The sequence below is a fragment of the Cydia splendana genome, chromosome 7, assembly GCF_910591565.1.
Source record: "Cydia splendana chromosome 7, ilCydSple1.2, whole genome shotgun sequence".
In the NCBI taxonomy this organism is placed as follows: Eukaryota; Metazoa; Arthropoda; class Insecta; order Lepidoptera; family Tortricidae; genus Cydia; species Cydia splendana.
In genome coordinates, this window is record NC_085966.1 from 8,338,085 (window position 1) to 8,365,915 (window position 27,831).

Below are 27,831 nucleotides of genomic sequence, written 5' to 3' on the forward strand. Positions count from 1 at the left end.
ACTTCGTTCTTTTTCACTTGTAACACTGATCTGTCAAATTGCAAAATGATGCGTGAAGCTGCGCCGGCAGTATTTCGTAATTTTTAAAGATTTTTTTAACTCAAACGTAATGAAAGTGCAGTAGAAATAATAACATTTAGCTATTTTGTCCACAATGAACAACCGTAAGTATACTATATGTCTAATTTTCACAAGAATTCATCATCAAGAGTAACAACGCAGATGCTCGGACTGATACTTATTCTTTGTTTTTAATTTTTAGTCGGCCGTGATCCTGCGAAGAGGAAGGTTAAGCCAGTGGAAGCTCAGTCTCTGCTGGATTTCGATCTTGGGGAAGGTGAAAGCTCGGACGACTCGGATTTTCGAATTGAGGACCACCCTGAAGACAGCGATGATCACTCTATCAACAGTAACGATGATGGTAGTACTGTTACGACACATTTGCAATATTAATAACACTTATTATTATTATTTATATATTTTACTTATAAACAATTATCTATATCTGAACGGATGAAAGTTAGAGAAGCGGAGCCAAAGAATTCAGAATAAAGGCCTATATAAAGTATCTGTACGGATACTTGTAATCAATAACTATTTAATTAGAAAAGAAAATTATTGCAAAATCTTCTTATAAAAAAGTCTTAATTGTTTAAACAGGAAAAGATGACAGTGGCAGCTCTGAGGAGTCTGCATCAGATGCTGAGGACGAGTTTAAGGACAATAGTAAAATAGGAGACTCATCCGTCACTGACTTATTGGAAAGAGCCAAGAAAGCTGAATTCAAGGTATTTGTTATACTCATACATAAGGAGCACAAAAAATACTTCCAAATTTTTGAAGTGAAAACTTCTTTAGCGACGCTGAGCACTTTTTGAGGTGGGGAAAAAATGATAAACTCGATTCAGCGTAACGCGTAACGCAACGCTGACGTCATGTGTCACAGACCATGTTATTCACCAAAGAACTTTAGTCATAATGTATCATAATCAGGTCAATTATTTAAAACTGGACTTTTACATTAAGCAATAAAGCTCAATGTTCTAATCTTGTACGGGCTGAAATACGAGGATCTCACAGTTACATTCTAACTTTATATCACTCTAATATAATTCAATAAAGCTACATCTTGATGAAATCACTAATAAAAGTGAACTCTAGTACTGGTGAATAAAACTCAAAATATCATGACCAAATATATTTAGATGCGAGGTCTGCAAGGTAACTTTACAAATTCTATTCGAATTTTAGAGCTGCAGACATTTTGGACTAGTCATTGAGTTTTCACTTCTGTCGGCACTCCCGGAGTGCAACCCGTTGTTTTTTTTTTCATTACTTACCTACTAATGTTTCTTTTTTGTTGATTAATTTCACATACCATTCATCTTTTTCATACTCATTGTTAAACATAAGCTGCCTCTTTCTCTTTTGGTGTGAGCTGGTTAGAATGTTCACATTTCTCGCTTGCCTACTTAGATATAGTCAGCTAGTATAGCACAATGGAAATAATTCATCATAGCTGAATTTTTGTTTGAATGAATCACAATGTATTCGTTTCAGATACCCGGTGACTTAGCCAATTGGCTGATCTGTGCTGGCTGCCTTGGTTCGAGGAGTGATGACTTCAATGAGATTGTTGAGTGTGACGGTTGTGGTGTGACTGTTCATGAAGGTAAGCTCAATTAATTTGTCTTACTGGAGGCCAATTCAAACATACATTTTGACATCAAATTGATATCTAAATGGTGTCTTTCTGTTATCATTCGCCCGTGCGTCTTGCTCGATTTATTGAACAAGTACAAGCGAAATGCACCCGTGTGTGAGAATAAAATGACATCATTTAAATATACAGTAGTATCCCGCAAAGTGTTAACAAGATCTTAGTGTTCTCTACTCTGTTTCTGTAATAATTGTAGTCTGTTAAGCGAATTTCTTCATTAGAAATAGGTAGCTGAAAGATGCAGGCGCAAAGGTATACAATCTCCCATATAAATATTGCATTTCGCTCTTTTTCGTCTGACAAATTGGTTTGCCAGTGCCAGACTACGCTGTAAGTTCACGACAACGCCTCGCACACGATAGGCGTGTCATTCAAAACACAAACACACACACGGGTTAAACACTTCTACTTGTTACAGGCTGTTACGGCGTCTCGGACGTCACTAGTGAGTCCAGCACAGTGAGTTCCGCCTCCACCGAGCCGTGGTTCTGTGAGGCATGCAAAGCGGGGGTCACTGACCCTAGCTGTGAGCTCTGTCCAAATAAAGGTAGTATGATTCGTCTTGTGTTGCCTTTACTTACCTTATGGTTGTACCAACTTTATAAGTTGTTTGTGACATACAATATTTTTTTTTTTATAAAACATTGTCATTAAAAGTTAGTTGTTTGGATAAAAGCTGATGTGGTTTCGTTATTTTAGGTGGCATATTTAAGGAAACAGAAGTTGGAGCATGGGTTCATCTTGTGTGTGCACTTTACGTGCCTGGAGTGGCATTCTCAGAGGTAAAAATTGTTTTACTTCCATTTTTATTTCTCTTTTGTTTTAGAAGCATTATACACACTTCTAAAATTGAGATGTGGGAAAAGATTATTAAAAAGTGAGAACACACTGATGGTCTATATAGTCCGTTAGCCACGAAAGTCCCGGCATACTTGTTCTACTTAGTACATATTAAACTCGAATGTTGATCTTTTATAGAAATAAAGAATTGCACAAAAATTAGTCCCACTCTACCGAGGCTATGGAAATACAAAAAATTAGAAGTATCTAATATCTTGGTCAAGCAGATCTTGTCAGTAGAAAAAGGCGGCAAATTTGAAAAATGTAGGCGCGAAGGGATATCGTCTCATAGAAAATTTGAATTTCGCGCCTTTTTCTACTGACAAGATTTGCTTGACCGTCTATAGCTACACTGGCATTTTATTGTACACAACACAGGTTCACATAAAATTTACTGATATTGAGGTACAAAGGTGCACCCTAGAAATGACTGTACGCATGCAAAATTCTCACAAATTAAACGCGCATACAGGTGGAGAGACTATCCGGCGTGACGTTATTCGAGATGGCGTACTCCCGCTGGGGAGCGCGTTCGTGCGCGCTGTGCGCCGACGCCGCGCTCGCGCGCACCGGCGTGTGCGTCGGCTGCGACGCCGGGCTCTGCAAGACATTCTTCCACGTCACATGGTATAAAAAAAATAGAGTCACACTGCTACACATTCTTCCACGTCACATGGTAACATAAAACAGCGTGACACGTTCGAGATATACAGATGTAGTGCATAATTGTTTTCCATCGTTACTTTCTCGAAAACGCTCGTATTTGTCATGCTACCTCAGTCAACCTCAGTACTTTTTGTACCGAGACTGATTGAAATAGCAAGACACGTTCGTACGTTTCCGTGAAAATACGATGGAAGATAATTATGCACTACAACTGTACTCCCGCTTAAGCGCGTTCGTGCGCGCTGTGAGCTGATGACATTAGAATTCTTTGTTATCTTGGTTCTAAGAAGAATAAATCCGGTCAGCTACGTAATTTTTTACTGACCCTTTGCCTTTCTGGCTCGTGCCTTTTATCTTTATGAAGGTACACTTTATTGCCCCTATTAACCGAACAGTTAAAATTTGACTACCAAGTCTTCAAGAGGGGTTGTAAAACAATTGTTCATTGAATAGGCTGACCACACTTCGTTTAGTTTTACGATGTCTATTGTTATGTTTTGTTTATTGTTTTTTAACAGCAAATTGAGAAAAAAAGAAAACCACCACACCAAAAAAAGGGTCTTGCGAAGTTCCTTTTGTTATAATTAAGCCTAGTGAATAGAATCAGGCGTTACTTTGCGGAAATCCATACTAATTAAAACCAAAATATTATTTTGCTAATCCGCGAAAAGATAACGTGCTAGTCAATCAGTGCTAACCCGTTATACTTACTTGCGTATTTTTACATGCAATTAATATTCCCACCCTCCCACCGCAAAAATAAATACGCAAATAAATATAACAAACCACCACCAAAAGAATAAACCTCGACACGTGTTTCGCCTCTCTACGAGGCATCCTCAGGAGTTGTTGACGGTCTGACGCCCGGCAACGGAATGACCTGTCTAGAATAGTCGGCCATATTTATACCTTGACCACTCCCCCTACCGTGCAAGTGTGAGTGAGATGGAAAAATTCGTAATAACGGCGATGACGCAACATTCAATTGTTCGTTAAGAATCATGCCCCTATTGTTGTACCTAATTATTTCCAGTTGTTCCAGAACACCCAAACGCAATCCCTTTTCGCAAACATGTAAAATATCAAAAGAATGATTCTCAGATAAAGTGTGACCCGTATCTAATAAGTGCTTTGCAAAATTGGACTTCTCTGGATGGTTATGTCTATATGACGCAACATGCTCTTTATACCTAGTAGTGAAACTACGGCCCGTTTGCCCCACATACACTTTATTGCAATCGTCACAGGTAAGCTTATAAACTCCAGACTTTTTCCCATTCTCGATCTTATCTTTGCCATTGCAAAGCTTTGAGTGCAAAGTATTATTTGTCTTAAAGGCCACAGGAATGTCGTTAGACTTCAAAATTTTGTAAATTGCATCAGACAACTTGCCAACATAAGTTATGCTCGCTTTATATTTTTTAATCGGTTCAGAGGATCGTGCCGCATACAACATAGCGTTGACCATACTATTCCGCTTTTTCCTGATGATACCATCCACAACAGACTTATCGTAACCATTCGAAACTGCTAAGTGATAAATATTATTTAATTCAATCTGATAGTGTTCATCAGAAAGAGGCACAGTCAATATTCTATGCACATAACAATGAAAAGCAGCCAACTTATGCTGCCACGGATGCGTGGAAGAAGCCGGGATAACTGTATCGGTATGTGTAGGCTTACGGTAAATTTTGAACTGATGCCTGTTGTTTACTTTAGTGATTGTTAAATCTAGAAAATTCAATGAGTTGTCATGCTCTAGTTCCTTTTTAAACTTAATTTTTGGATGCTTACCATTAATTTCAGCAATAAATGCATCCAGCAGGCCCATACTCCCCGTCCAACAAATAATCAAATCATCCACGTATCTAAAATAGTATAATATATTATTGTTGCCCACAATATGCTGGTTCTCAAAATGGTCCATAAAAATATCAGCCATTAAAGGACTTAGTGGTGAACCCATAGCCAAACCATCACTTTGCAAATAATACTGTCCCCCAAATCTGAAATAATTTTGTTTCATACAAATCGCTGTTAGATCTATCAATTCATCTACTTCCCCTGGATGTAAACGTTGCCTTTCAAAAAGACCCTTAATAATCTCCAAAGTCTCTCCATATGGCACATTTGTAAACAAACTGTCTACATCCAATGAAAGAAGAACAGCATTATCTGGTATGTTAATGTCCTGGATCTTTTCTATTAACTGCAAGCTATTTTTCAAGCAATATTTCGGCTGGAACTGGGACTTGTCTCTTATAATGGAATTCAACCTTTTTGCCAGATTATAAGTTGGCGCACCCAAATATGAGACCACTGGACGAACTGGGATATTATCCTTATGAATTTTGGGAAGTCCATAAAGAATAGGAGCTCGTGGATTCATAGGCACAACCATACTCTTCTGATGTTCGGTTTCAAAAACAAACGAAGAATTCTTAACTGCTTGTCTGAGATCTTTCTGGAAACCTGGAGTTGGGTCTCTTTGCAATCTCGAAAATCCGTCACCTTGAATAAGGTCTAGTACTTTCTGATTATACTGTCCCTTCTCCATAATCACAATGCAGTTGCCTTTATCTGCCTTTGAAACCACCAAATCACTGTCTTGCACTTTCTGTTGTATAGATCTTAGCAGCAAAACATCAGAATCAACACACGCACTCTGTGCTGGACTAGTACTCTTAATAACATTAGCCACCATGGTCTTTGTATCTACATCACCACGGCCCCGCACTATTGCAACCTCAGAATCCACTGCCAAATTTTCTAATGTTCTATGAGTAATTTTTGTCTGGAAATTATACTTCAAACCTTTATCTAAAAGCCCAATTTCATTTTCTGAGAACTCCACATTAGTTAAATTCTTGACTCGAGGATGGAAAATATGGTGAGTTGTTACTTGCACATCCCTTCTCCTTAAAAATGAACCAGAACTCGACTCTGTTAACCTATGCAATTTGTTAAGCTGGGTAGCATACATCTGGTGTGCAAGTTCAGAAGCAAAGTATCTCGCCTTCTGGTCCAGAATAGACATGTGCGCCGCGCCGCCGCGCCGCCGCCGCCGACGATTTTTCCACGCCGCCGCCGCCGATAAATTTGACCGGCGTATAATCGGCGTGGGAAATTTTGATACCTATCGTGTCTTATTCCATGTTGCGTAGTGAGTAGATAGTGTCAGAGGTATAATTTAAAGATCCTTATGCTTTTTCGCTTATTATTTGACAGTGAACCAAATTAGCATCATTTTTGTCGTTGCGGTGTTAGCTGTGATAACGATTTAACGTTAATTTAAGCAAGATCTAGTTTCTGGATCTCAGGTTATTATTTGATATTTTATCGCACAGCTTTTTTGCAGAACGCATTTTGTTTTACATCAATAGTCTCTTGATTGTCAATTTAATCAGTGAACTAAAGTCAAGAAAATAGCGGGTTCATATCCTAGGACATAAACAAAAACATGCTATTTTTTTCTTAGAATCTCCAGCAAGCTGTCACCACGATTATAATTGCGTATTTTATGATTTCTTGTGTGATGATAGTGACACGCATAAGGGTCAACATATGATAGATATGGTTTGATTTATTTATCACATAATATACAATTTCATTTAAAAAAAACACGATCAATTCTTAGTCTATTTATGGTGATTATCAGCTTCTTTTAATTAACAATATATATTTCAATCAAAATTATAAAAGTCAGGTTAAAGCTTCGTAATAAGCTATTCGTAAACAATTAAGAATAAGAATAATTTATTTCTAAAAAGTGTTACAAACATAGTTACCAGGGGCCCCCGCACTAGGTTACACCTGTATCGCGGGGAACCAATTACAGTTGTATAACAGAGTATCGTTATCGTGTGCAGGTCATACTATTAAACTATTAATATCACATAATAACATTAAAACTTACATTTAATACTTAAAACTAAAAATTTACAATTAACATAGTCTAAGGTAAAAATTACAGTGAAGTGACACTTTGTAAAATAGCTTCTGTCTCTGTGTAACTCGGTGATTGAAGTAGTTTATAGGTAGTGTTTTTGGCCTCATTTGCAGTGCTATCTTTTAAATCACAGTGCTTGAGAATGGCGTTGTAACTTTAAGTACCGGTAAATTAAATATGCGCTTTTTAAGGAGCGAATTGTAACAAGTCAAGTATTTAGATGAAATATGGGTGAGCACAATTATACCTACTTGTAGGAACTTAAATCACCAACTATCATCACTAAGCTATCAGTAAAGAAAACAAACTAGAAACGATGACATCTTTATTCTAACATACATCTCTGTTAAACTTCAGTTCAGACAAATGTAAAGTACCTATGTACATAGTTCATCATTATTTCGTAACAAATTCTAGATGAGGCGACGGCTGGGTAATGTCAATATAGATAGAGTCTTAAGACTTAACTTATAAAGATTGTATTTTGTGTTTTATTTGTATTCCGCTTACAAAGTAAAAATACTGCCTAAAATGTAGCGCTTTAAAGTATCCTTTATATTATAATATTTAAACATACCGTTGGTAACCGTTAGGTTGGTATTGGTAATAAATGGTTGCCAAGTGACAGGATGGGATATAATTTTCGGCAATAATTTAGAAAACACACATAATATGTTTTGGATAGCTTAGTAAATACTCAGAAGGCTTTAATGTAGAGTTTCTACAGCCACGTTCTCAAAAAGTATCAAAAATTATGCCACGCCGATTTCACGCCGATCACGCCGCCGCCGCCGGTCAAAAAATCATCGGACGCCGCCGCCGATGATTTTGCCATCGGCGCACATCTCTAGTCCAGAATATCGAATTCGAGATTATGCAACTTAAATGAAAGTTCTGAATATAACACCTTAAGATGCAATTTCAAATTATCCCTTACTGAAAACCAGTGGCGAGATTCTTCGTTCAACCATATTTTCTGAGCCCTATTAATAGCCAATTTAGCAGCCCTGGAAGTACTACTACAGCGGAAATGGATGTAATTAGGAACAACATTCAAACGCTTGCACTGTTGGTTAAACCAAACATTCTGGACAGCTGCACGATGTTGTTTGGTTAGTTTGACATAAAGTCGTGCCTGTTCGGCCACGCAAGCCGTTTTCAAATAGTGAATAGAATCAGGCGTTACTTTGCGGAAATCCATACTAATTAAAACCAAAATATTATTTTGCTAATCCGCGAAAAGATAACGTGCTAGTCAATCAGTGCTAACCCGTTATACTTACTTGCGTATTTTTACATGCAATTAATATTCCCACCCTCCCACCGCAAAAATAAATACGCAAATAAATATAACAAACCACCACCAAAAGAATAAACCTCGACACGTGTTTCGCCTCTCTACGAGGCATCCTCAGGAGTTGTTGACGGTCTGACGCCCGGCAACGGAATGACCTGTCTAGAATAGTCGGCCATATTTATACCTTGACCACTCCCCCTACCGTGCAAGTGTGAGTGAGATGGAAAAATTCGTAATAACGGCGATGACGCAACATTCAATTGTTCGTTAAGAATCATGCCCCTATTGTTGTACCTAATTATTTCCAGTTGTTCCAGAACACCCAAACGCAATCCCTTTTCGCAAACATGTAAAATATCAAAAGAATGATTCTCAGATAAAGTGTGACCCGTATCTAATAAGTGCTTTGCAAAATTGGACTTCTCTGGATGGTTATGTCTATATGACGCAACATGCTCTTTATACCTAGTAGTGAAACTACGGCCCGTTTGCCCCACATACACTTTATTGCAATCGTCACAGGTAAGCTTATAAACTCCAGACTTTTTCCCATTCTCGATCTTATCTTTGCCATTGCAAAGCTTTGAGTGCAAAGTATTATTTGTCTTAAAGGCCACAGGAATGTCGTTAGACTTCAAAATTTTGTAAATTGCATCAGACAACTTGCCAACATAAGTTATGCTCGCTTTATATTTTTTAATCGGTTCAGAGGATCGTGCCGCATACAACATAGCGTTGACCATACTATTCCGCTTTTTCCTGATGATACCATCCACAACAGACTTATCGTAACCATTCGAAACTGCTAAGTGATAAATATTATTTAATTCAATCTGATAGTGTTCATCAGAAAGAGGCACAGTCAATATTCTATGCACATAACAATGAAAAGCAGCCAACTTATGCTGCCACGGATGCGTGGAAGAAGCCGGGATAACTGTATCGGTATGTGTAGGCTTACGGTAAATTTTGAACTGATGCCTGTTGTTTACTTTAGTGATTGTTAAATCTAGAAAATTCAATGAGTTGTCTTGCTCTAGTTCCTTTTTAAACTTAATTTTTGGATGCTTACCATTAATTTCAGCAATAAATGCATCCAGCAGGCCCATACTCCCCGTCCAACAAATAATCAAATCATCCACGTATCTAAAATAGTATAATATATTATTGTTGCCCACAATATGCTGGTTCTCAAAATGGTCCATAAAAATATCAGCCATTAAAGGACTTAGTGGTGAACCCATAGCCAAACCATCACTTTGCAAATAATACTGTCCCCCAAATCTGAAATAATTTTGTTTCATACAAATCGCTGTTAGATCTATCAATTCATCTACTTCCCCTGGATGTAAACGTTGCCTTTCAAAAAGACCCTTAATAATCTCCAAAGTCTCTCCATATGGCACATTTGTAAACAAACTGTCTACATCCAATGAAAGAAGAACAGCATTATCTGGTATGTTAATGTCCTGGATCTTTTCTATTAACTGCAAGCTATTTTTCAAGCAATATTTCGGCTGGAACTGGGACTTGTCTCTTATAATGGAATTCAACCTTTTTGCCAGATTATAAGTTGGCGCACCCAAATATGAGACCACTGGACGAACTGGGATATTATCCTTATGAATTTTGGGAAGTCCATAAAGAATAGGAGCTCGTGGATTCATAGGCACAACCATACTCTTCTGATGTTCGGTTTCAAAAACAAACGAAGAATTCTTAACTGCTTGTCTGAGATCTTTCTGGAAACCTGGAGTTGGGTCTCTTTGCAATCTCGAAAATCCGTCACCTTGAATAAGGTCTAGTACTTTCTGATTATACTGTCCCTTCTCCATAATCACAATGCAGTTGCCTTTATCTGCCTTTGAAACCACCAAATCACTGTCTTGCACTTTCTGTTGTATAGATCTTAGCAGCAAAACATCAGAATCAACACACGCACTCTGTGCTGGACTAGTACTCTTGATAACATTAGCCACCATGGTCTTTGTATCTACATCACCACGGCCCCGCACTATTGCAACCTCAGAATCCACTGCCAAATTTTCTAATGTTCTATGAGTAATTTTTGTCTGGAAATTATACTTCAAACCTTTATCTAAAAGCCCAATTTCATTTTCTGAGAACTCCACATTAGTTAAATTCTTGACTCGAGGATGGAAAATATGGTGAGTTGTTACTTGCACATCCCTTCTCCTTAAAAATGAACCAGAACTCGACTCTGTTAACCTATGCAATTTGTTAAGCTGGGTAGCATACATCTGGTGTGCAAGTTCAGAAGCAAAGTATCTCGCCTTCTGGTCCAGAATATCGAATTCGAGATTATGCAACTTAACAACACACACAGACACCAGACAACACACACACACACACAACACAGACACACACAGAGTTAACAGAGCCAGAGAGGGGTTAACAGAGTCGAGTTCTGGTTCATTTTTAAGGAGAAGGGATGTGCAAGTAACAACTCACCATATTTTCCATCCTCGAGTCAAGAATTTAACTAATGTGGAGTTCTCAGAAAATGAAATTGGGCTTTTAGATAAAGGTTTGAAGTATAATTTCCAGACAAAAATTACTCATAGAACATTAGAAAATTTGGCAGTGGATTCTGAGGTTGCAATAGTGCGGGGCCGTGGTGATGTAGATACAAAGACCATGGTGGCTAATGTTATCAAGAGTACTAGTCCAGCACAGAGTGCGTGTGTTGATTCTGATGTTTTGCTGCTAAGATCTATACAACAGAAAGTGCAAGACAGTGATTTGGTGGTTTCAAAGGCAGATAAAGGCAACTGCATTGTGATTATGGAGAAGGGACAGTATAATCAGAAAGTACTAGACCTTATTCAAGGTGACGGATTTTCGAGATTGCAAAGAGACCCAACTCCAGGTTTCCAGAAAGATCTCAGACAAGCAGTTAAGAATTCTTCGTTTGTTTTTGAAACCGAACATCAGAAGAGTATGGTTGTGCCTATGAATCCACGAGCTCCTATTCTTTATGGACTTCCCAAAATTCATAAGGATAATATCCCAGTTCGTCCAGTGGTCTCATATTTGGGTGCGCCAACTTATAATCTGGCAAAAAGGTTGAATTCCATTATAAGAGACAAGTCCCAGTTCCAGCCGAAATATTGCTTGAAAAATAGCTTGCAGTTAATAGAAAAGATCCAGGACATTAACATACCAGATAATGCTGTTCTTCTTTCATTGGATGTAGACAGTTTGTTTACAAATGTGCCATATGGAGAGACTTTGGAGATTATTAAGGGTCTTTTTGAAAGGCAACGTTTACATCCAGGGGAAGTAGATGAATTGATAGATCTAACAGCGATTTGTATGAAACAAAATTATTTCAGATTTGGGGGACAGTATTATTTGCAAAGTGATGGTTTGGCTATGGGTTCACCACTAAGTCCTTTAATGGCTGATATTTTTATGGACCATTTTGAGAACCAGCATATTGTGGGCAACAATAATATATTATACTATTTTAGATACGTGGATGATTTGATTATTTGTTGGACGGGGAGTATGGGCCTGCTGGATGCATTTATTGCTGAAATTAATGGTAAGCATCCAAAAATTAAGTTTAAAAAGGAACTAGAGCAAGACAACTCATTGAATTTTCTAGATTTAACAATCACTAAAGTAAACAACAGGCATCAGTTCAAAATTTACCGTAAGCCTACACATACCGATACAGTTATCCCGGCTTCTTCCACGCATCCGTGGCAGCATAAGTTGGCTGCTTTTCATTGTTATGTGCATAGAATATTGACTGTGCCTCTTTCTGATGAACACTATCAGATTGAATTAAATAATATTTATCACTTAGCAGTTTCGAATGGTTACGATAAGTCTGTTGTGGATGGTATCATCAGGAAAAAGCGGAATAGTATGGTCAACACTATGTTGTATGCGGCACGATCCTCTGAACCGATTAAAAAATATAAAGCGAGCATAACTTATGTTGGCAAGTTGTCTGATGCAATTTACAAAATTTTGAAGTCTAACGACATTCCTGTGGCCTTTAAGACAAATAATACTTTGCACTCAAAGCTTTGCAATGGCAAAGATAAGATCGAGAATGGGAAAAAGTCTGGAGTTTATAAGCTTACCTGTGACGATTGCAATAAAGTGTATGTGGGGCAAACGGGCCGTAGTTTCACTACTAGGTATAAAGAGCATGTTGCGTCATATAGACATAACCATCCAGAGAAGTCCAATTTTGCAAAGCACTTATTAGATACGGGTCACACTTTATCTGAGAATCATTCTTTTGATATTTTACATGTTTGCGAAAAGGGATTGCGTTTGGGTGTTCTGGAACAACTGGAAATAATTAGGTACAACAATAGGGGCATGATTCTTAACGAACAATTGAATGTTGCGTCATCGCCGTTATTACGAATTTTTCCATCTCACTCACACTTGCACGGTAGGGGGAGTGGTCAAGGTATAAATATGGCCGACTATTCTAGACAGGTCATTCCGTTGCCGGGCGTCAGACCGTCAACAACTCCTGAGGATGCCTCGTAGAGAGGCGAAACACGTGTCGAGGTTTATTCTTTTGGTGGTGGTTTGTTATATTTATTTGCGTATTTATTTTTGCGGTGGGAGGGTGGGAATATTAATTGCATGTAAAAATACGCAAGTAAGTATAACGGGTTAGCACTGATTGACTAGCACGTTATCTTTTCGCGGATTAGCAAAATAATATTTTGGTTTTAATAATTAAGCCTATTGTTATCTCCTAATGACCTTAAATGAGTGATCGGTTGGACAAATAAGTGCAATCGTACTGTCATTTTGATATCTGGGAAATAAAAACAAAGTTTAGTATTTGAAGTGAACTACAGTATTCTTTACCGTTCTGTTGTCTAAATAGTAATAAGGTATTTGTAATATGGGCATTGTTGCCTGTATCAAATTTTAAATAAATAAATTAAAGTGTAAACTCCATAAAACGTCACTCGATATAATGATTCACTCCCTATAACGTCGACAATTGTTGGCTATAGCTTTACTTTCATATTAATGTCTCTCTATATAACGGAAACTCTCTATAGCGTCAAAAAACGTCCAGTACCTTGAGTGTCACTATACAGGGTAGCCAAAAAAGGGAGGCAGGGAGGTTTTGGGATTATACTGAGCGACTTTTACTATGGGACCAACCCTGAAATCGCGAAAAAAAATTTGACTGTTTCATACATTTGGCTGGTCCATTTTCTTCTATGGGAGGGTAAATTTTTTTTCGCGATTTCGGGGTTGGTCCCATAGTAAAAGTTGCTCAGTATAATCCCAAAACCTCCCTGGCAACGGGAAATTTTTTGACCACCTTGTATAGAGTTTCCACTTTATTTTAGCGGTCAAAGAGCAGGGCTGTTGGCCGAGGCGCATTCCGAGGAGGCGGAGCAAGCAGACCCGTTCTACGCTCACTGCAAACTGCACTCTGATAAAACGCTCGTCAAGAAGCGGCAGAGAAACTGGCTCGCTCTGCAACTAAGGACCGAAAAGAGGTAACTTTTTTAATTTCATTTAGGTGTTGGTTCAGTCCAGTGTAAAAATATGGGGTCTACGCCCTACCCTAACACCACCCTACAACTAACTCAAAAATATTAATTCGCTGACATAAGAGCTATGGGACAGTTTTACCCACAAAGGCGTGTGAAACAATGAAGCGTATAGGACATATTTGCCAGTACCGGGTAAGTTCTCTTGGTAGAGTTTAAAGTCCAAGAAATAATTCTTTTTGAATTCTTCCTTTATAAAAAAACACTATTTAGGTACCTATTCCATTCACTTTGTTTTTGTTGCTTAGGAAATTCGAGTTACAAAACAACCCGACTCCAGAAGAGAAGGCCAGGATCAAACGGAAACTTATCAAATACAGGAAGAAGTATTTGCAGCACAAGGAAACCCGGAATCCTCCATGGGGTATGCATAATTCTCAAAATTTGACTTCAAACAGTTTTACATAACCAAATATAAGTGTTTTTAATTTGTAAACACCACATTTCTTTTAAGGATATGGTCTAACCCGCTTATTCATAAAACTTTACGGGATTGATTTAGTTAAATTATGTTTTATCCCTTTCTTACAAATACATAAGTCAAAATGATAGATAAGGACAAACGATTATTAGCTAATTGAGGTTTGTAGCGCGTTTATGAATAAGGAGGTAATTACATAATTACATGATAAATAATGCAAATCAGAATTGGACTCTTAGGAGCTAGCATTACAGTTGATTTTTATTTGCAGTGCCGACACAGAAAATGGCGAGAATGTTGTTTAGCAGCGCTTCGGCAATGAGGAAATTCCAGAGAAAAGCGGAATGTATGGGTGTTGACACGCATGCATTGGAATTTCAAGACGCACAGGTAAATGCCTATGAAAAATAGTATATTATTATTTTCTCATCGTTAGTCTGGTTCAATGGCTTTGTTTCTGCATTGTATTGTATTGTATTGTATTGTATTGTAACAGATGGCCGCCCTGAAAGACGTGTCCCGCCGCTGGCACGTGCCCCCCGCCTTCTCAGTAGAGTTCGTCGGATACTATCTAGAGAGAAACAGTCGTGTGACGTCATTGAGGCGGTCGCTGGAGAGGCTCACAAAGGAAAACGAGACTTTACTGGGAGGCGATGAGAAACTCAGGACCGATTATGATGACGTAAGTATCCCAATAAACATAACTGTACGTTAACACCAGACTTGTTCGTCGGTAACTAGAAAAACTGTCGCATCACGTTATTTAAGCGCTCTTTAGAGAAACTCGAAGAATGAGACTACTTAAGAGGATAAGGGACGAACGCTTCTCCATTTAAAAGTAGTCCCCACTTTCCTTCCTGGATATTACCATTATGGAAGATATTTTTACACAATTTATTGTATATTAACCGTAGCTTTGCCCCTTCGTTTAATTTTTTTAGATGTTTTGATTATTATAAGAGTTTATTTATTTATTTAATCCTTATTGCACATAAGAAAACACACTGTACAAAAGGCGAACTTAATGTCATAAGGCATTCTCTACCAGTCGACCTTTACTAACCAACCTAACCTTCAGTTAGGTGCGAAAAACAAATTCCATGCAACGTTTGCAGCTCCTTAAGTCCTAACTCATAAAAATTTAAAATCGAAAAAGAAAACAAACGAAGGGGCATATGTGTGGTTAATATAAATCTAACTGTGTAAAAATATTATCTGTAGTGTTAATATCCAGAGAGGAAAAAAGGGACTATCTGCTCCTGAATACATATATCTTCATCTTAATTGGTCTGTTCTGTCAAGATAAAGATCTTTTCAAAAAATACTTTATACAATAGTGATTTATACAATTAAGCTTTTAAATCTCGTACCTCACTTAGGCAACTCTGCACTGAGTTGCCTAAACACTGTACTCGACTGACAAGCTCTCTATTTTGCTAGGCTTCGAAAGAAAACACCGATGCACTAGCCGAGCTGACGTCAACCAAGCAAGCCCTCCAGAAGATATACGAAGCGCTCACGGCCATCTGCCCCGCCAAAACGCTGCCCCCCATAATGGAGGAGAAGCCTCTGCTGCCGCCGGTCCTGGCGCGGTCTACTCCGAAAGTCACGCCACAGCAGCTGCAGAAACGGTATGTATGGATGTTATTCATGGGCAGTCGAGTTCATAAATACATATAAATTTTTTCACCTTATTGCAATCGATCAAGGTGAAGAAATACATTAATATACGTATGATTTCAACTGAATAAAATTGATTACAGACCAAGATAGACTCCGCACAATTTTTATTAAAGTTAGTGTTAAATTGCGAATATGAATGTTAACAACAAATTTGCAAATTGCTTTAAGGTTCCGTCACACAGGCGCGTTTCCGGGCGGGGCGTGAGCGTGGCGTGAGCGTTTTATATGTAAAAGCGGCGCGCCCCGCTCACGCGCCGCCCGCAAAACGCGCCTGTGTGACGGAGCCTTTAATTTCATATAGTTAAAGTTATAAAAATGCGTAGACTCACTTGGTCTTAAGAGCCAACGGGAGTGGTCATTTCTACATACAAACGTACTCCTCGTTTTCCTCCGTGGTTTTTGAAGCTAGAGCAATGATTTTTTCAACACAGATTAATATTGTCAATATCTGTGTCGGACCGTTTTGCTTTTTTTGATATTTTTGTTTTTTAAGGCGCTAGAGCCCTTCAAAAATGGCCAAAATGGCCTAATTGACTATGCCGCAATGAGAGGCGTGGCATTCAAAACTGATATCAATTAGCCAAAAAAGCAAAACGGTCCGACACAGATAATTTCATAATCATTTAGATTTCCAAATTTGGTTACGATTGGTTAAGTTTTGGAGGAGGAAACAGAGGAGTACGAAAGCTCGATTTTTGAGATTTTTACGCAGGATTTTTCGCCTTGTCCTTATCGCACTACTTTTAGGTGCCGCTTCCGTTAGCGAGACGGGTATATTTACCTAAAATATTTAAAACTCAGCTCCTGTTTCGTCTTAAAATTAAATTTGTATATTTTACAACGTGTAATTGGCTGTTCTCTAGAAATTATTGTAAGGGCAAATGAAAGTAGCCATTCTTTACTAATACACTAAAGTAAGGATTGTTACTTGGAAGAAATATTTTACAGCTAATTCAGATCTTAACCACCAATCGTAACATTGATCATGACATAAGCCACCGTGATATTGGTAGGTTTTTTGGACTTGAGTTAAAAATCACTGTTTGATTGATCTTATTTTACTAACCACACAACTTTATTTTTGTCATTCTCTTACCATATAAAAAACATTCCCGATTCTATTTTTTAATATTAAATCGTAATAGCCTTCGACTTGCCTTTCCACATAAAGTTGTATGATATCAGGTGAATATTTAGCTTTGTATTGCGTTGTTTTTCGTCACTACCCTGAACGAATATATTTTTTTTTATATGAAAGAACGATAATACCGATACAAAGTAAAGACGCTAAGCACCAACATTTTCGTACATTAACCCGCCTGGTCCTATATCTGTCGCGCATTAGTATATCGCTGTCCCACTCGTACAGTGGCATTGACCGTTGGCATCATGTCACGGGCGGGAAAGCAATATAATTACGCGCGTGCGATAGAGATAGGAACAGGCGGGTCAATATACGAGGGTCCCTTTGTTTCCCATAAAGTTTTAAGTCATAATGTATTGTTTGTCATATTATCGTTAGTCATAAAACTGAAACCGTTAACTTTTCAGGATTTTCGTAAGGTTATTCTGTAGATAGGTTAGGTTAGGTTAGGTTTGTTTTATGGCAATCCTGAAAAGTTACGCGTTTCTGAGAAAAACCAATTATGACTAACGAAAATTCGGACAAACAATACATTATGACTTAAAACTATTTGGGAAACAATAGAGACCCCAATATACGAAATACTTCGTGCTTCGCGTCTTTATTTTACACTTAACCCTTTACCAGGTTAAGGGATATATATTTCCCACATACGGCACTTTAAACATGTGTTCTATTTTCGATGAGAAAGACTGATATTCGATTGTCATGTTTGAAATGTCAGCCTGGTAAATGGTTAAAGATTGTTGCGTATTGTCCTTCGATGTTCTTGTATTGTAGTAAGATTTTGGGGAGAATAATGGCGATAGAACGCTCGAATATTCACCAATTTGTGATAAGTTATGTACGTTACCACATGCCGAATACTGCATAGTAGGTTGGCCGCCAGGTCTATGTCAGTGCCCACCGCGGCTGCTCTTAAGATGGGCGTTGGTTTTCCTCTTAGCGACAACCCGGACGCTCGCCAAGGAAAAGTCTTGTCTACGTCTCTTGAAGGTAAGTGTATTCATGACTATCAATTAGTAAATATCAGTGTTGGGCATTCAAGAATAAAATCATTATTTGAATAAGAATTTGTAGGAATAAAATCATCTCGATTTTATTCCAGTCAAAAATATTCAAATAATTTTGGTCGGGAATAATTCGTATGAGAAAAAATTGAATGAGAATAACAAATTCTTAATCAAATAAATATAATCATGATTTTTATTCGAAATAATATTCCACGAATAAAAATGTGGTCTGGGTACCGTATAGGTACTAATTACGTATAATAGTTAGGTAGATGTAATAGTAGTTAGTCTCTTGTCTAATTGATACCCATTTTATGGAATAAAATCTTACAAATTGACTGTCGCATAGTTTCAGTAACCGTATTATTTTTAATTTACTAACCAAATCATTAGGTTCAATTTAGCTCGTCTAGGGGCCTAGCCAAGATGCCAATCGCTTGCGCTCCGACAACGAAGCGCTTTCTGTCTCTATCACTCTTACATATTAGTGCGATAGAAAGCCAGAGATAGCGTTTTGTTGTCGTAGCGCAAACCATTGGCATGTTGGCTACGCACTCAAGGTGCCTAGCCAAGATGCCAATTTTTGTTTTTAATTAATAACCAAATCATTAGGTAAATTTTGCTGTTCTGAGGGCCTAGCCAACATGCCAATCGCTTGCGCTCCGACAACGAAGCGCTTTCTGTCTCTTACATATTAGTGCGATAGAGAGACAGAGATAGCGTTTCGTTGTAGTAGCGCAAACGTTTGGCATGTTGCCTACGCTTCCAAGGTGCCTAGCCAAGATGCCAATTTTTTATTTTATTTTAATAACCAAATCTTTGGGTACAATCAGTTCTGGGGGCCTAGCCAACATGCCAATCGCTTGCGCTCCAACAACGAAGCTCTTTCTGTCTGTATCACTCTTACATATTAGTGCGATAGAGAGACAGAGATAGCGTTTCGTTATCGTAGCGCAAACGTTTGGCATGTTGGCTACGCTCCCAAGGTGCCTAGCCAAGATGCCAATTTTTGCTTTTATTTTAATAACCAAATCATTAGGTAAATTTAGCTGTTCTGGGGGCCTAGCCAACATGCCAATCGCATGCGCTCCAACAGCGAAGCGCTTTCTGTCTCTATCACTCTTACATATTAGTTCGATACAGAGGCAGAGATAGCGTTTCGTTGTCGTAGCGCAAACGATTGGCTACGCACCCAAGGTGCCTAGCCAAGATGACAATTTTTGTTTTTAATTTAATAACCGCGTAGCCAACATGCCAATCGTTTGCGCTACGACAATAAAACGCTCTCTCTGACTCTCTATCGCACTAATATGTAAGAGTGATAGAGACAGAAAGCCCTTCGTTGTTAGAGCGCAAGCTATCATATTGGCTAGGCCCCTAGAACAGCTAAATTGTAGCCAAAGATTTGGTTATTGAATTAAAAACAAAAATTGGCATCTTGGCTAGGCACCTTGAGTGCGTAGCCAATATGCCAATCGTTTGCGCTACGAGAACGAAACGCTATCTCTGTCTCTCTCTCGCATTAATATGTAAGAGTGATAGAGACAGAAAGTGCTTCGTTGTCGGAGCACAAGCGATTGGCATCGTGGCTAGGCCCCCAGAACAGCTAAATTTACCGAATGATTTGGCTATTAAATTAAAAAGAAAAATTGTCATTTTGGCTAGGCACCTTGGGTGCGTAGCCAACATGCCAATCGTTTGTGCTACGACAACGAAAGGCTATCTGTCTCTCTATCGCACTAATATGTAAGAGTGATAGAGAGAGACTATACGCAACTCAACGGAGCGTTAACGTTTGGCATATTGGCTAAGCATCCTGATCGGATGATAGAACTAGATAGTATATAGCGGAACTCTTCAATGTGTACTGTACCTAAACTGAAGTGACAAATATCAAATCAATCAGACTTTTAAATAGAAGGCTGAAAATCAACTTACAAAATATGTATAACCGATTGTACTACAAAAATTAACTTAATTCTAAATAACATTTTAATTGAATAAAACCTTATTTAGAATAGTCTCACTTCTAGAATAATTATTCTGTTTTTTATTCCGCATTTAAAATAAAAGTCACATGATTTATTCACCTTAATTTTATTCTAAAATAACTGGTGCAAGAATTATTCTAATTCATATCGATTTGAATAAGAATAAAATTTTTATTTTTATTCTTATTCTTATTCAAGTTAATTTTTGCCCAACTCTGGTAAATATCAATAAGTTCTTTAAAATATCAAATTATTTATTTATTTAATCATCCTAATAATAGTCATTTTTTATGTAATAATAACATATTTTTAACCTTGCGAATATCTTATACTATCTAACTTATATTTTCATGCACCTCATTCTTAAATAATTGCAAAAATTTAATGTTTACCATTATCAATTTTTTTTGCATGCCATTCTTTTTGTTTTCCTAAGCAATTCTGAAAATAAATTACGAAACATCTTACTTAAACATCTGTTGAACTCACTGAGAGTATACAGGTTGTCCTTTGCCATTGGACAAAGCCGAAATGTACATATGCATTAGGGTATTAAGAACCAGTATACAAAGTATCATAACAATCGGTGTAGCGGTTACGAAGAAATTAACAAATTACGATTTTTTTACTTTGGAGCAACCTGTATGTTTAGTAGAGTCGTGGAATGTATGGGGCCCAATACATTCTACGACTCTTTTCTTTCCGCACAGACTAGCTCCTGAGGTAATAAATAGTATGAAACCTTCTTCGACCGTTTTGATTATCTTTTTTATTTATGTAATTAATAAGATTCTGACATTTGACAAATGTCATCATTGCCGCATATTTTCAAAGAAATTGTCAAAAGCACTGCCAATGATTAATACAGTATGTTTCTTTTTGTTGTCGATTATTGGAAATAACTTTTGTTTGGCAATAGGCGCATGCGCGGTATGCGGCCGGCACAGCGAGCGGCACCTCATGGCCGCGTGCGACACGTGCCGCCAACACTACCACCTGCACTGCCTCAACCCGCCGCTACAGCGCCCGCCCAAGAAAACCAAGCTCTACGGCTGGTAACGTACTAGTATTGTAGACTACAAGACAGGGGTCTATCATGGTGACCCTGCCTACAACATCCATCACCGCCTCAACTCGCCGCTGCACCCGCCCAAGAAGACCAAGCTCTACGGCTGGTAACGTACTAGTATTGTATACTACAGGACAGCGAGCTATCATGGCGACCCTGTCTACAAAAATAACTTGCAATACCTAAAAAGCAGTTGGAACGTTGGAAATAAAGTAGCTGAGTTTTGGGACTAAAATTAGTTTGTATATTACATTTTTTTTACATACAGCCAAGCCTGTAACCATTCCGTAGCCGACCATAAATAGTAACTTTTTACCAACCAACTTAGTTAAACTGTAGTGGATATTATTGTAGGATTTATGATTCTCTTTCAGTTTTCACGTATAATAGGTAACTTTACAAGACTTATGGCATGCCTTATTTGCTTCTACAGGCAATGTTCGGAGTGCGACAAAACGTCAGATTCAGAACCAGAAGTACTCGAAAAGAAAGTACCGCGCCGCTCTCGCATCAGATACAGCAAGGATGGCGCCATCATCACCGACCCACTGAGCCCTGGTTCCGTACCCAACTCGCCACCCGCTAAACACAAGCAGGAAAGAACTCCCAAGGCTGAAAAAGAGAAACTTGTCAAAGTAGCCACCACAGAAAATGTATCACCTATCAAAGTAACTATAAAACCCTTCGATTTCATCAGCGACGATGTCGAAACTGAATCCAAGAAGAAAGATAAAAGAATCAAGAAAAAGAAGGAACATGGCGCTTCCGGCGGAGAAGAGTCACTCTCAAAGAAGATGCATAAACGTGCATTCACTTCCCCTACTTTGACAAACACCCCTCTCATGTCGATAACCCCCATAGTCGCGGACAGCCCTAACGATTCTCACAACGAAAACTCAAACGCCTCCGCAACCGCGACTCCAACTAAACGGGAGGATTCTAGCTTCCTGTCCCATAATTCGTCATTCTCCTCTCTTCTCACAGAACCGAAAGAACGGGACAGCAAAACTATCGAAAGCTCTATTGAGAATACTCTAGCTAACTTATCTTCGGATATAGCTACGTATAAAGCGAATAGGAAACGCAGGAAAGAAAAGCATCGGTCGCGGTATTCGCCCGATTTTCTGCGGTCGCCGTCCAAGTCTCATAAGCACAAGAGGAAGAAGAAAACGCAGGATATGGAGAATCCAGATATGCCTCATCCAAGAATTACTATTAAGGTAAGATAGGACTATGTCTTTGTTTATGTTACTGTACATTTATTGTAAACTATGTGAGGTTTAGGTTTGCAATAAAGAGTATTGTATTGTATGTTATACCACATATGTATCCATCAGAAAAGAATCCTTATGCTCCATGTGCATAAGGATTGTTTTCTCATGGAAAGGTCCTTATTCACATGAAAGCATAAGGACCCTTCTCTTATGGAAAGCCATATATTATGTATTATGTTCCAACATATGTCAGTTTTTCTGCAGCCTAAGACCTAATAACCTATTAACCCTTGGTTGCTGACAACATTAAAGTATCAAACATTGATCCGAAATGATGTACCTTGACACCAATATATATCTAAAGACATCCTTATTTCTGTTGTAAAAAAGATCTGTAACAATAGATTTGTTGCTGACCGTACAATTCAAATTCCGTTTGTAATAAAATCTTAGGGGTTGATATAGAAATCTTCCTTCCAAGAACTAATCTATACAATACTTGAGAGTTCTGATGTATGATGTATATAAATTGTTTGGTAGATCAAGCCGATCCCGAAGCCGGATGGTTCCTTGGATACGCAGATGTTCTACGTGCCCACAGACAGCAACGATGGGCCACCGCCTGCCGTCATGAGGAAACTTTCCAAGGTATTATACTTAAAGTTCAAACTAGCTGCAAATACGCTTTTAGAAAAAAATATTTTAACTTTGAATGATTCACGGTGTTCACGGTTAGTCCCACTAGAAATATCGACCGGGATATTGACCGTAATTACCTTTTGTATTATTTTTGACCTCCCGATATTTCGACGCAGTTACATGCTTGTTCACGAGTAACTGAAGATAGAGGGTGGGTGTTAAAGTTGTGTAGACCGCGCTAGGTCTATCCTCATTCGTGCGCTTCTTATCTATGTATTTATATAAAAAATATATTATTGTACAGCACGCCGAGCAAGAAGTAGTTGCCAAACCTCCGGCCGCGGATACACCAGAAGCCATAGCCGTAAGTACTGACACCAACAGACTAAACTCATTATTGGTAGGCTTTATCCCGTTGTAATAACGTTCCGGAACGGTCACTTAACGTTCAAAGATTTTTGACGCAGGAATGCGAATATGGACCTTAAAATTACCTTAAATGAAGGGTCACGTACGTAGGGGTACTTGGAAAATAGTTTGAAATTATAACTACTTAATCGTTAGAAAAGTAACGCTCTTGGCCATGAAGTATCAATAGTCTAAGTATCATAAGTATCATAGCATATTCCAACATTTGTGTAAAATATACCTACCTTTTCCAAATTGTATTTCATACTGACATCTCTTACGCAAGCCTCCGAAAAAGGAACTCAATCAAAATCAGATTGAGCCCGAAAAGTCAATGCCCCAAGTAGTGCTTGAGCAAGTTAAACCTGCACAGAAGGTAAGTTTATGTTGTGTGTATGCAATGTGTGTGTGGTGTTGCACCGCAAGGACAGCCAAGCATACAAATATAAGTCATGTAATCAGTGTAATTTTTATAGGACACGTATCTCCATACTTTCTTATCTCTGTGTGTGTGTGATTCTATTCATTATTTTTTCCATTTGCCTTTTCATAAATGGTGAGACGTGGTAGACCGGGAGATAGTGACACATTTTACTGGGTCATTTGTACCAGTATGGCGGTTCGTCAGGGGTCTAAGTACGTAAAGAACGAAATAAAAATGATGGTCATAGCGCTGGTACCGGCGGCCCAATCGCGTGGGCGTTAGTCGAACGTGTCGGATAAAATAAGAGTGTCGAACGATTTGTTCCACAAAAATCCTCGTATTATTCGATAGTCCATAAAAAAGAAGTAGACGGTAGCGTAATGCCATACTTCTCCGGTGTGACTTACAGCCCGCCATACTGAGGCGAACACATTAATTAAAAAAAAAACAATTCAATCATTTGTGCCAAGCTAATTTTTGCACAGGTGATCATCGTCGAGCAGCCATTCATGGACATCACCATGCCATACTTTTCGGATGGTTCCAAATGGCCGCCATACCGCCGCAAAGGAGTTAATTTTTTTTTTATTGCTAAACGATTTGTACCATCTTGTAATTTTTTTTCAAGACTTTCTGTGTGATCATAAATGGAAATCTCATAATGCCATACCTGTAGGAGGTGGCAAATGTGTACAATATTTTTTTTTTATTTCAAGTATGGTGCCCCTTTTTCCCCCTATTAGAAGTATGGCAAATATAATAATGGTCACATTGCATCATATAATTTCCAAAAATCCAAATGCCATACTGGTACAAATCGTCAAAAAATTGTTTTTTGTTTTAAGTCTTGGCTTAAGTCTCACAGTCGTCCGCCCCGTAGTTATAATCTGAAATATATTTTTTTAGGTACAATTGTATCCAAACAAACAGAATATGATGATGCCATGCTGTAAAAAATTATTTTACGTATACATAGTCGTATTTTTGAAACGTGTCGATTAAATAAGTTTTTCATCACACTTGCTCGGAAAAGATGTATTTACACGTAGGGCTTGCGGGCGGGAAATTGAATTTTTCGCCCTAGGGCGGAAAAAATCTTTTCCGAGCAAGTGTGATGAAAAACACTTATTTACACGTAGGGCTTGCGGGCGGGAAATTGAAATTTTCGCCCTAGGGCGGAAAAGTGTTTTATACAGAAGTTTGTTTTTATTAATTCTCCTTTTTTTCCTTACAAGTGTGATGAAAAACATTGTGTGTGCCACGGGCGGTAAAGAAATTCCGAACTCGTGAACATTTTAAGCCCTCGCTTCGCGTCGGGCTTAAAATTGACACTCGTTCGTAATTTCTTATTTCCCGCCCTTAATACACAATGTACTATTTCAAGTATGGCAGCACTTTATCCCCCTACTATAAGTATGGCAATTATAATAACGGTCACATTTTATCAAATACTTTCCAAAAATTTAAATGCAATACTGGTACAAATCGTTTAACAAAAAAAAAAATTAACTCCCTTGCGGCGGTATGGCGGCCATTTGGAACCGTCCGAAGAGTATGGCATGGTGATGTCCATGAATGGCTGCTCGACGATGATCACCTGTGCAAAAATTAGCTTGGCACAAATGGTTGAATTGTTTTTTTTTAATTAATGTGTTCGCCTCAGTATGGTGGGCTGTAAGTCACACCGGAGAAGTATGGCATTATGCTACCGCCTACTTCTTTTTTATGGACTATCGGAAAATACGAGGATTTTTGTGGAACAAATCGTTCGACACTCGTATTTTATCCGACACGTTCGACTAACGCCCACGCGATTGGGCCGCCGGTACCAGCGCTATGACCATAATTTTTCTTTCCTTCATTACATGCTTAGACCCCTGACGAACCGCCATACTGGTACAAATGACCCAGTAAAATGTGTCACTATCTTCCGGTCTATGGTCATGGGCTCAGATTTCCGTACTTAGCTCGTCAGTATCGGCCCATTATTCGTGTTGCAATATCTGTATAACCAAACACACCAAATGAAAACCTAACCCGAAAATTGGGTTAAAAAATGTATTGACTTCTAGACTGATTAGTGATCACTGATCAGCGAGTCGTGTCAAAATGCGGTAATAAAGAAGCGAAAACGTGAAATTCAAAATCTGTACGAGCGTCGAAACTTAGCGCCTACAATTTCAAAACCGCCGCCTTTTTTCTACAGACAATGCTATTGATTTGCCAGACCTTAATCTGTGTAAGGGTGGTATTCCATCTGTCCAATATCTTGGTCCAATGTCATCGCGTCTCACTCTCTCATTGAGCAAAATGTGAGACAAAATACACATTGGACAGGTGGAATACCACCCTAAGACGCATTCATAATTAAACTTGGTGTGACAGGTCGCGCGCGCTGGGCGGGGTCGCGCGGAGGCGGGCGGCGCGGCGCCGGCGTCCACGGCGCTGTCGCCCATGACGCACTGCGACGTGTGCCAGCAGCCCGGCGGGCCCGCCAACCTCGTCCGGTGAGTACGAGTGGCACAACGATATAAGTACTGCGTCTTGTTGCTGCAAATCGTTCACTGGGATACGCCGGGTAAAAACTCCCGTGAGATGTATTGTGAAGCTTCGTGAACGTCCGCAATCGCTCCGTTGGTACGGTAAACACCCAGTTTTTTTTATTAGCCTACTTTGGTGTCCCACTGCTGGGCAAAGGCCTCACCTCGTTTTCTCCACCAAACACCCAGATACGCAATAAAAGCTATTTAGAGATATTTTTACCCGAGGTTTTATCATCATCAGCAGATGTATTTGGTCAAAAAAGTGACCACACGACCTCTCTCAACCTCTATAATTATAAAATGCTGCTATGAATGATTAATGTTTGTGGGTTTTCCAGGTGTGACGAGTGCAACAAGAGGTACCATTTCACATGCCTGGAGCCGCCGCTCAACAAGAACCCTAAAAAACGAGGCTACTCGTGGCACTGTGCTGATTGCGATCCTACTGTAAGTAAAAAATAGAATAAAAAAATACAATTTACTTCTATTTATTTATTTTTTCTATTTATTTATTTTTTCTATTTATTTCACGCTCAACTGACCAGATTTTAGGTCCTAAGCTGTTAATTTTTCAGTACAATTTATATGCCTATCGAGTGTGTTAGATGACTGTAATATTATATAATCTATCAATCAGGAGATAAGAATCAAAATTTCTTTACCTGTTTAACAAAAAGCATCCACAGGCGTCAGATTCCTTTTAAAATGCATTGACATATCAAACAACACAACGTACAGGTGGACTCACGAAAGCTGGCACGAATTGAATGAATGGAAAATCTTTGTGTGTAACAGATAAACCAATAAAACGGTGTCTCTGACTGTATACCGATACTGTGCCAGTCACACAATGGCAGATATAATTCGTTTCGTTCATTCCGTTCGTGCCAGCTTTCGTGAATCGACCTGTACTTTTTTGAACTATATAAACTCTTCACTTACCTTTCTACCTTCACCATATGCTAAGTAATTGTATTATTTGTTACAGGACGTAGAAGAAAACAACTAATGGTTGTAATTTTTTTGTGTGTGCATCATGAACAAGTATTAACGGAAAAAAAAAATCAATTCAGTGTTTTCCATAAAGTTATTTGTGACTTTATGCATGGTTTAAACATTTAATGTGATATAAGAGTAAATATATTTATTAAGATCGTATTTTAAGTATCGACGTGTAATGCATTAGGATTATGGTTAATGTCAAACTTTAAAATAAAAACTTAACTACTAAGGA

General features: G+C 38.5%; 2 protein-coding genes across 5 annotated transcripts in view; both read left to right on the forward strand.

Annotated features, from left to right (window-relative positions):
• Nucleotides 1-17,887, forward strand: part of LOC134792106 (venom allergen 5.02-like) — a 197,619-nt gene extending 179,732 nt beyond the window's left edge. The window contains exon 8 of the mRNA XM_063763296.1: nucleotides 17,614-17,887. The gene's annotated coding sequence lies outside the window, so the exon portion shown is untranslated. The remainder of the gene's footprint in view (nucleotides 1-17,613) is intronic.
• LOC134792078 (PHD finger protein 14) lies at nucleotides 30-27,831 on the forward strand. Of its 4 annotated transcripts, none has more exons than XM_063763212.1 (21): nucleotides 30-164; nucleotides 263-421; nucleotides 661-788; nucleotides 1,561-1,672; nucleotides 2,139-2,267; nucleotides 2,420-2,502; nucleotides 3,033-3,187; nucleotides 13,842-13,994; nucleotides 14,297-14,412; nucleotides 14,741-14,859; nucleotides 14,966-15,151; nucleotides 15,910-16,100; nucleotides 18,174-18,292; nucleotides 21,220-21,355; nucleotides 21,803-22,589; nucleotides 23,124-23,231; nucleotides 23,527-23,586; nucleotides 23,917-24,006; nucleotides 26,440-26,561; nucleotides 26,936-27,044; nucleotides 27,586-27,831. In XM_063763212.1, exons 1-21 carry the CDS (start codon nucleotides 155-157, stop codon nucleotides 27,604-27,606), a joined length of 3,093 nt encoding a protein of 1,030 aa, XP_063619282.1. In that variant the 5' UTR covers nucleotides 30-154; the 3' UTR covers nucleotides 27,607-27,831. The 4 variants fall into 4 exon arrangements, with proteins under 4 accessions (XP_063619282.1, XP_063619283.1, XP_063619284.1 ...); XM_063763213.1 differs by having other exon boundaries at nucleotides 18,186-18,292; XM_063763214.1 differs by having other exon boundaries at nucleotides 18,243-18,292.

Bases quoted from the DNA above. Each gene is read 5' to 3' on its own strand.
- LOC134792078 (XM_063763212.1), top strand. The intron at 23,587-23,916 runs GTAAGTACTGAC...CTCTTACGCAAG, and splicing joins ATACACCAGAAGCCATAGCC to CCTCCGAAAAAGGAACTCAA. The intron at 27,045-27,585 runs GTAAGTAAAAAA...TATTTGTTACAG, and splicing joins GTGCTGATTGCGATCCTACT to GACGTAGAAGAAAACAACTA.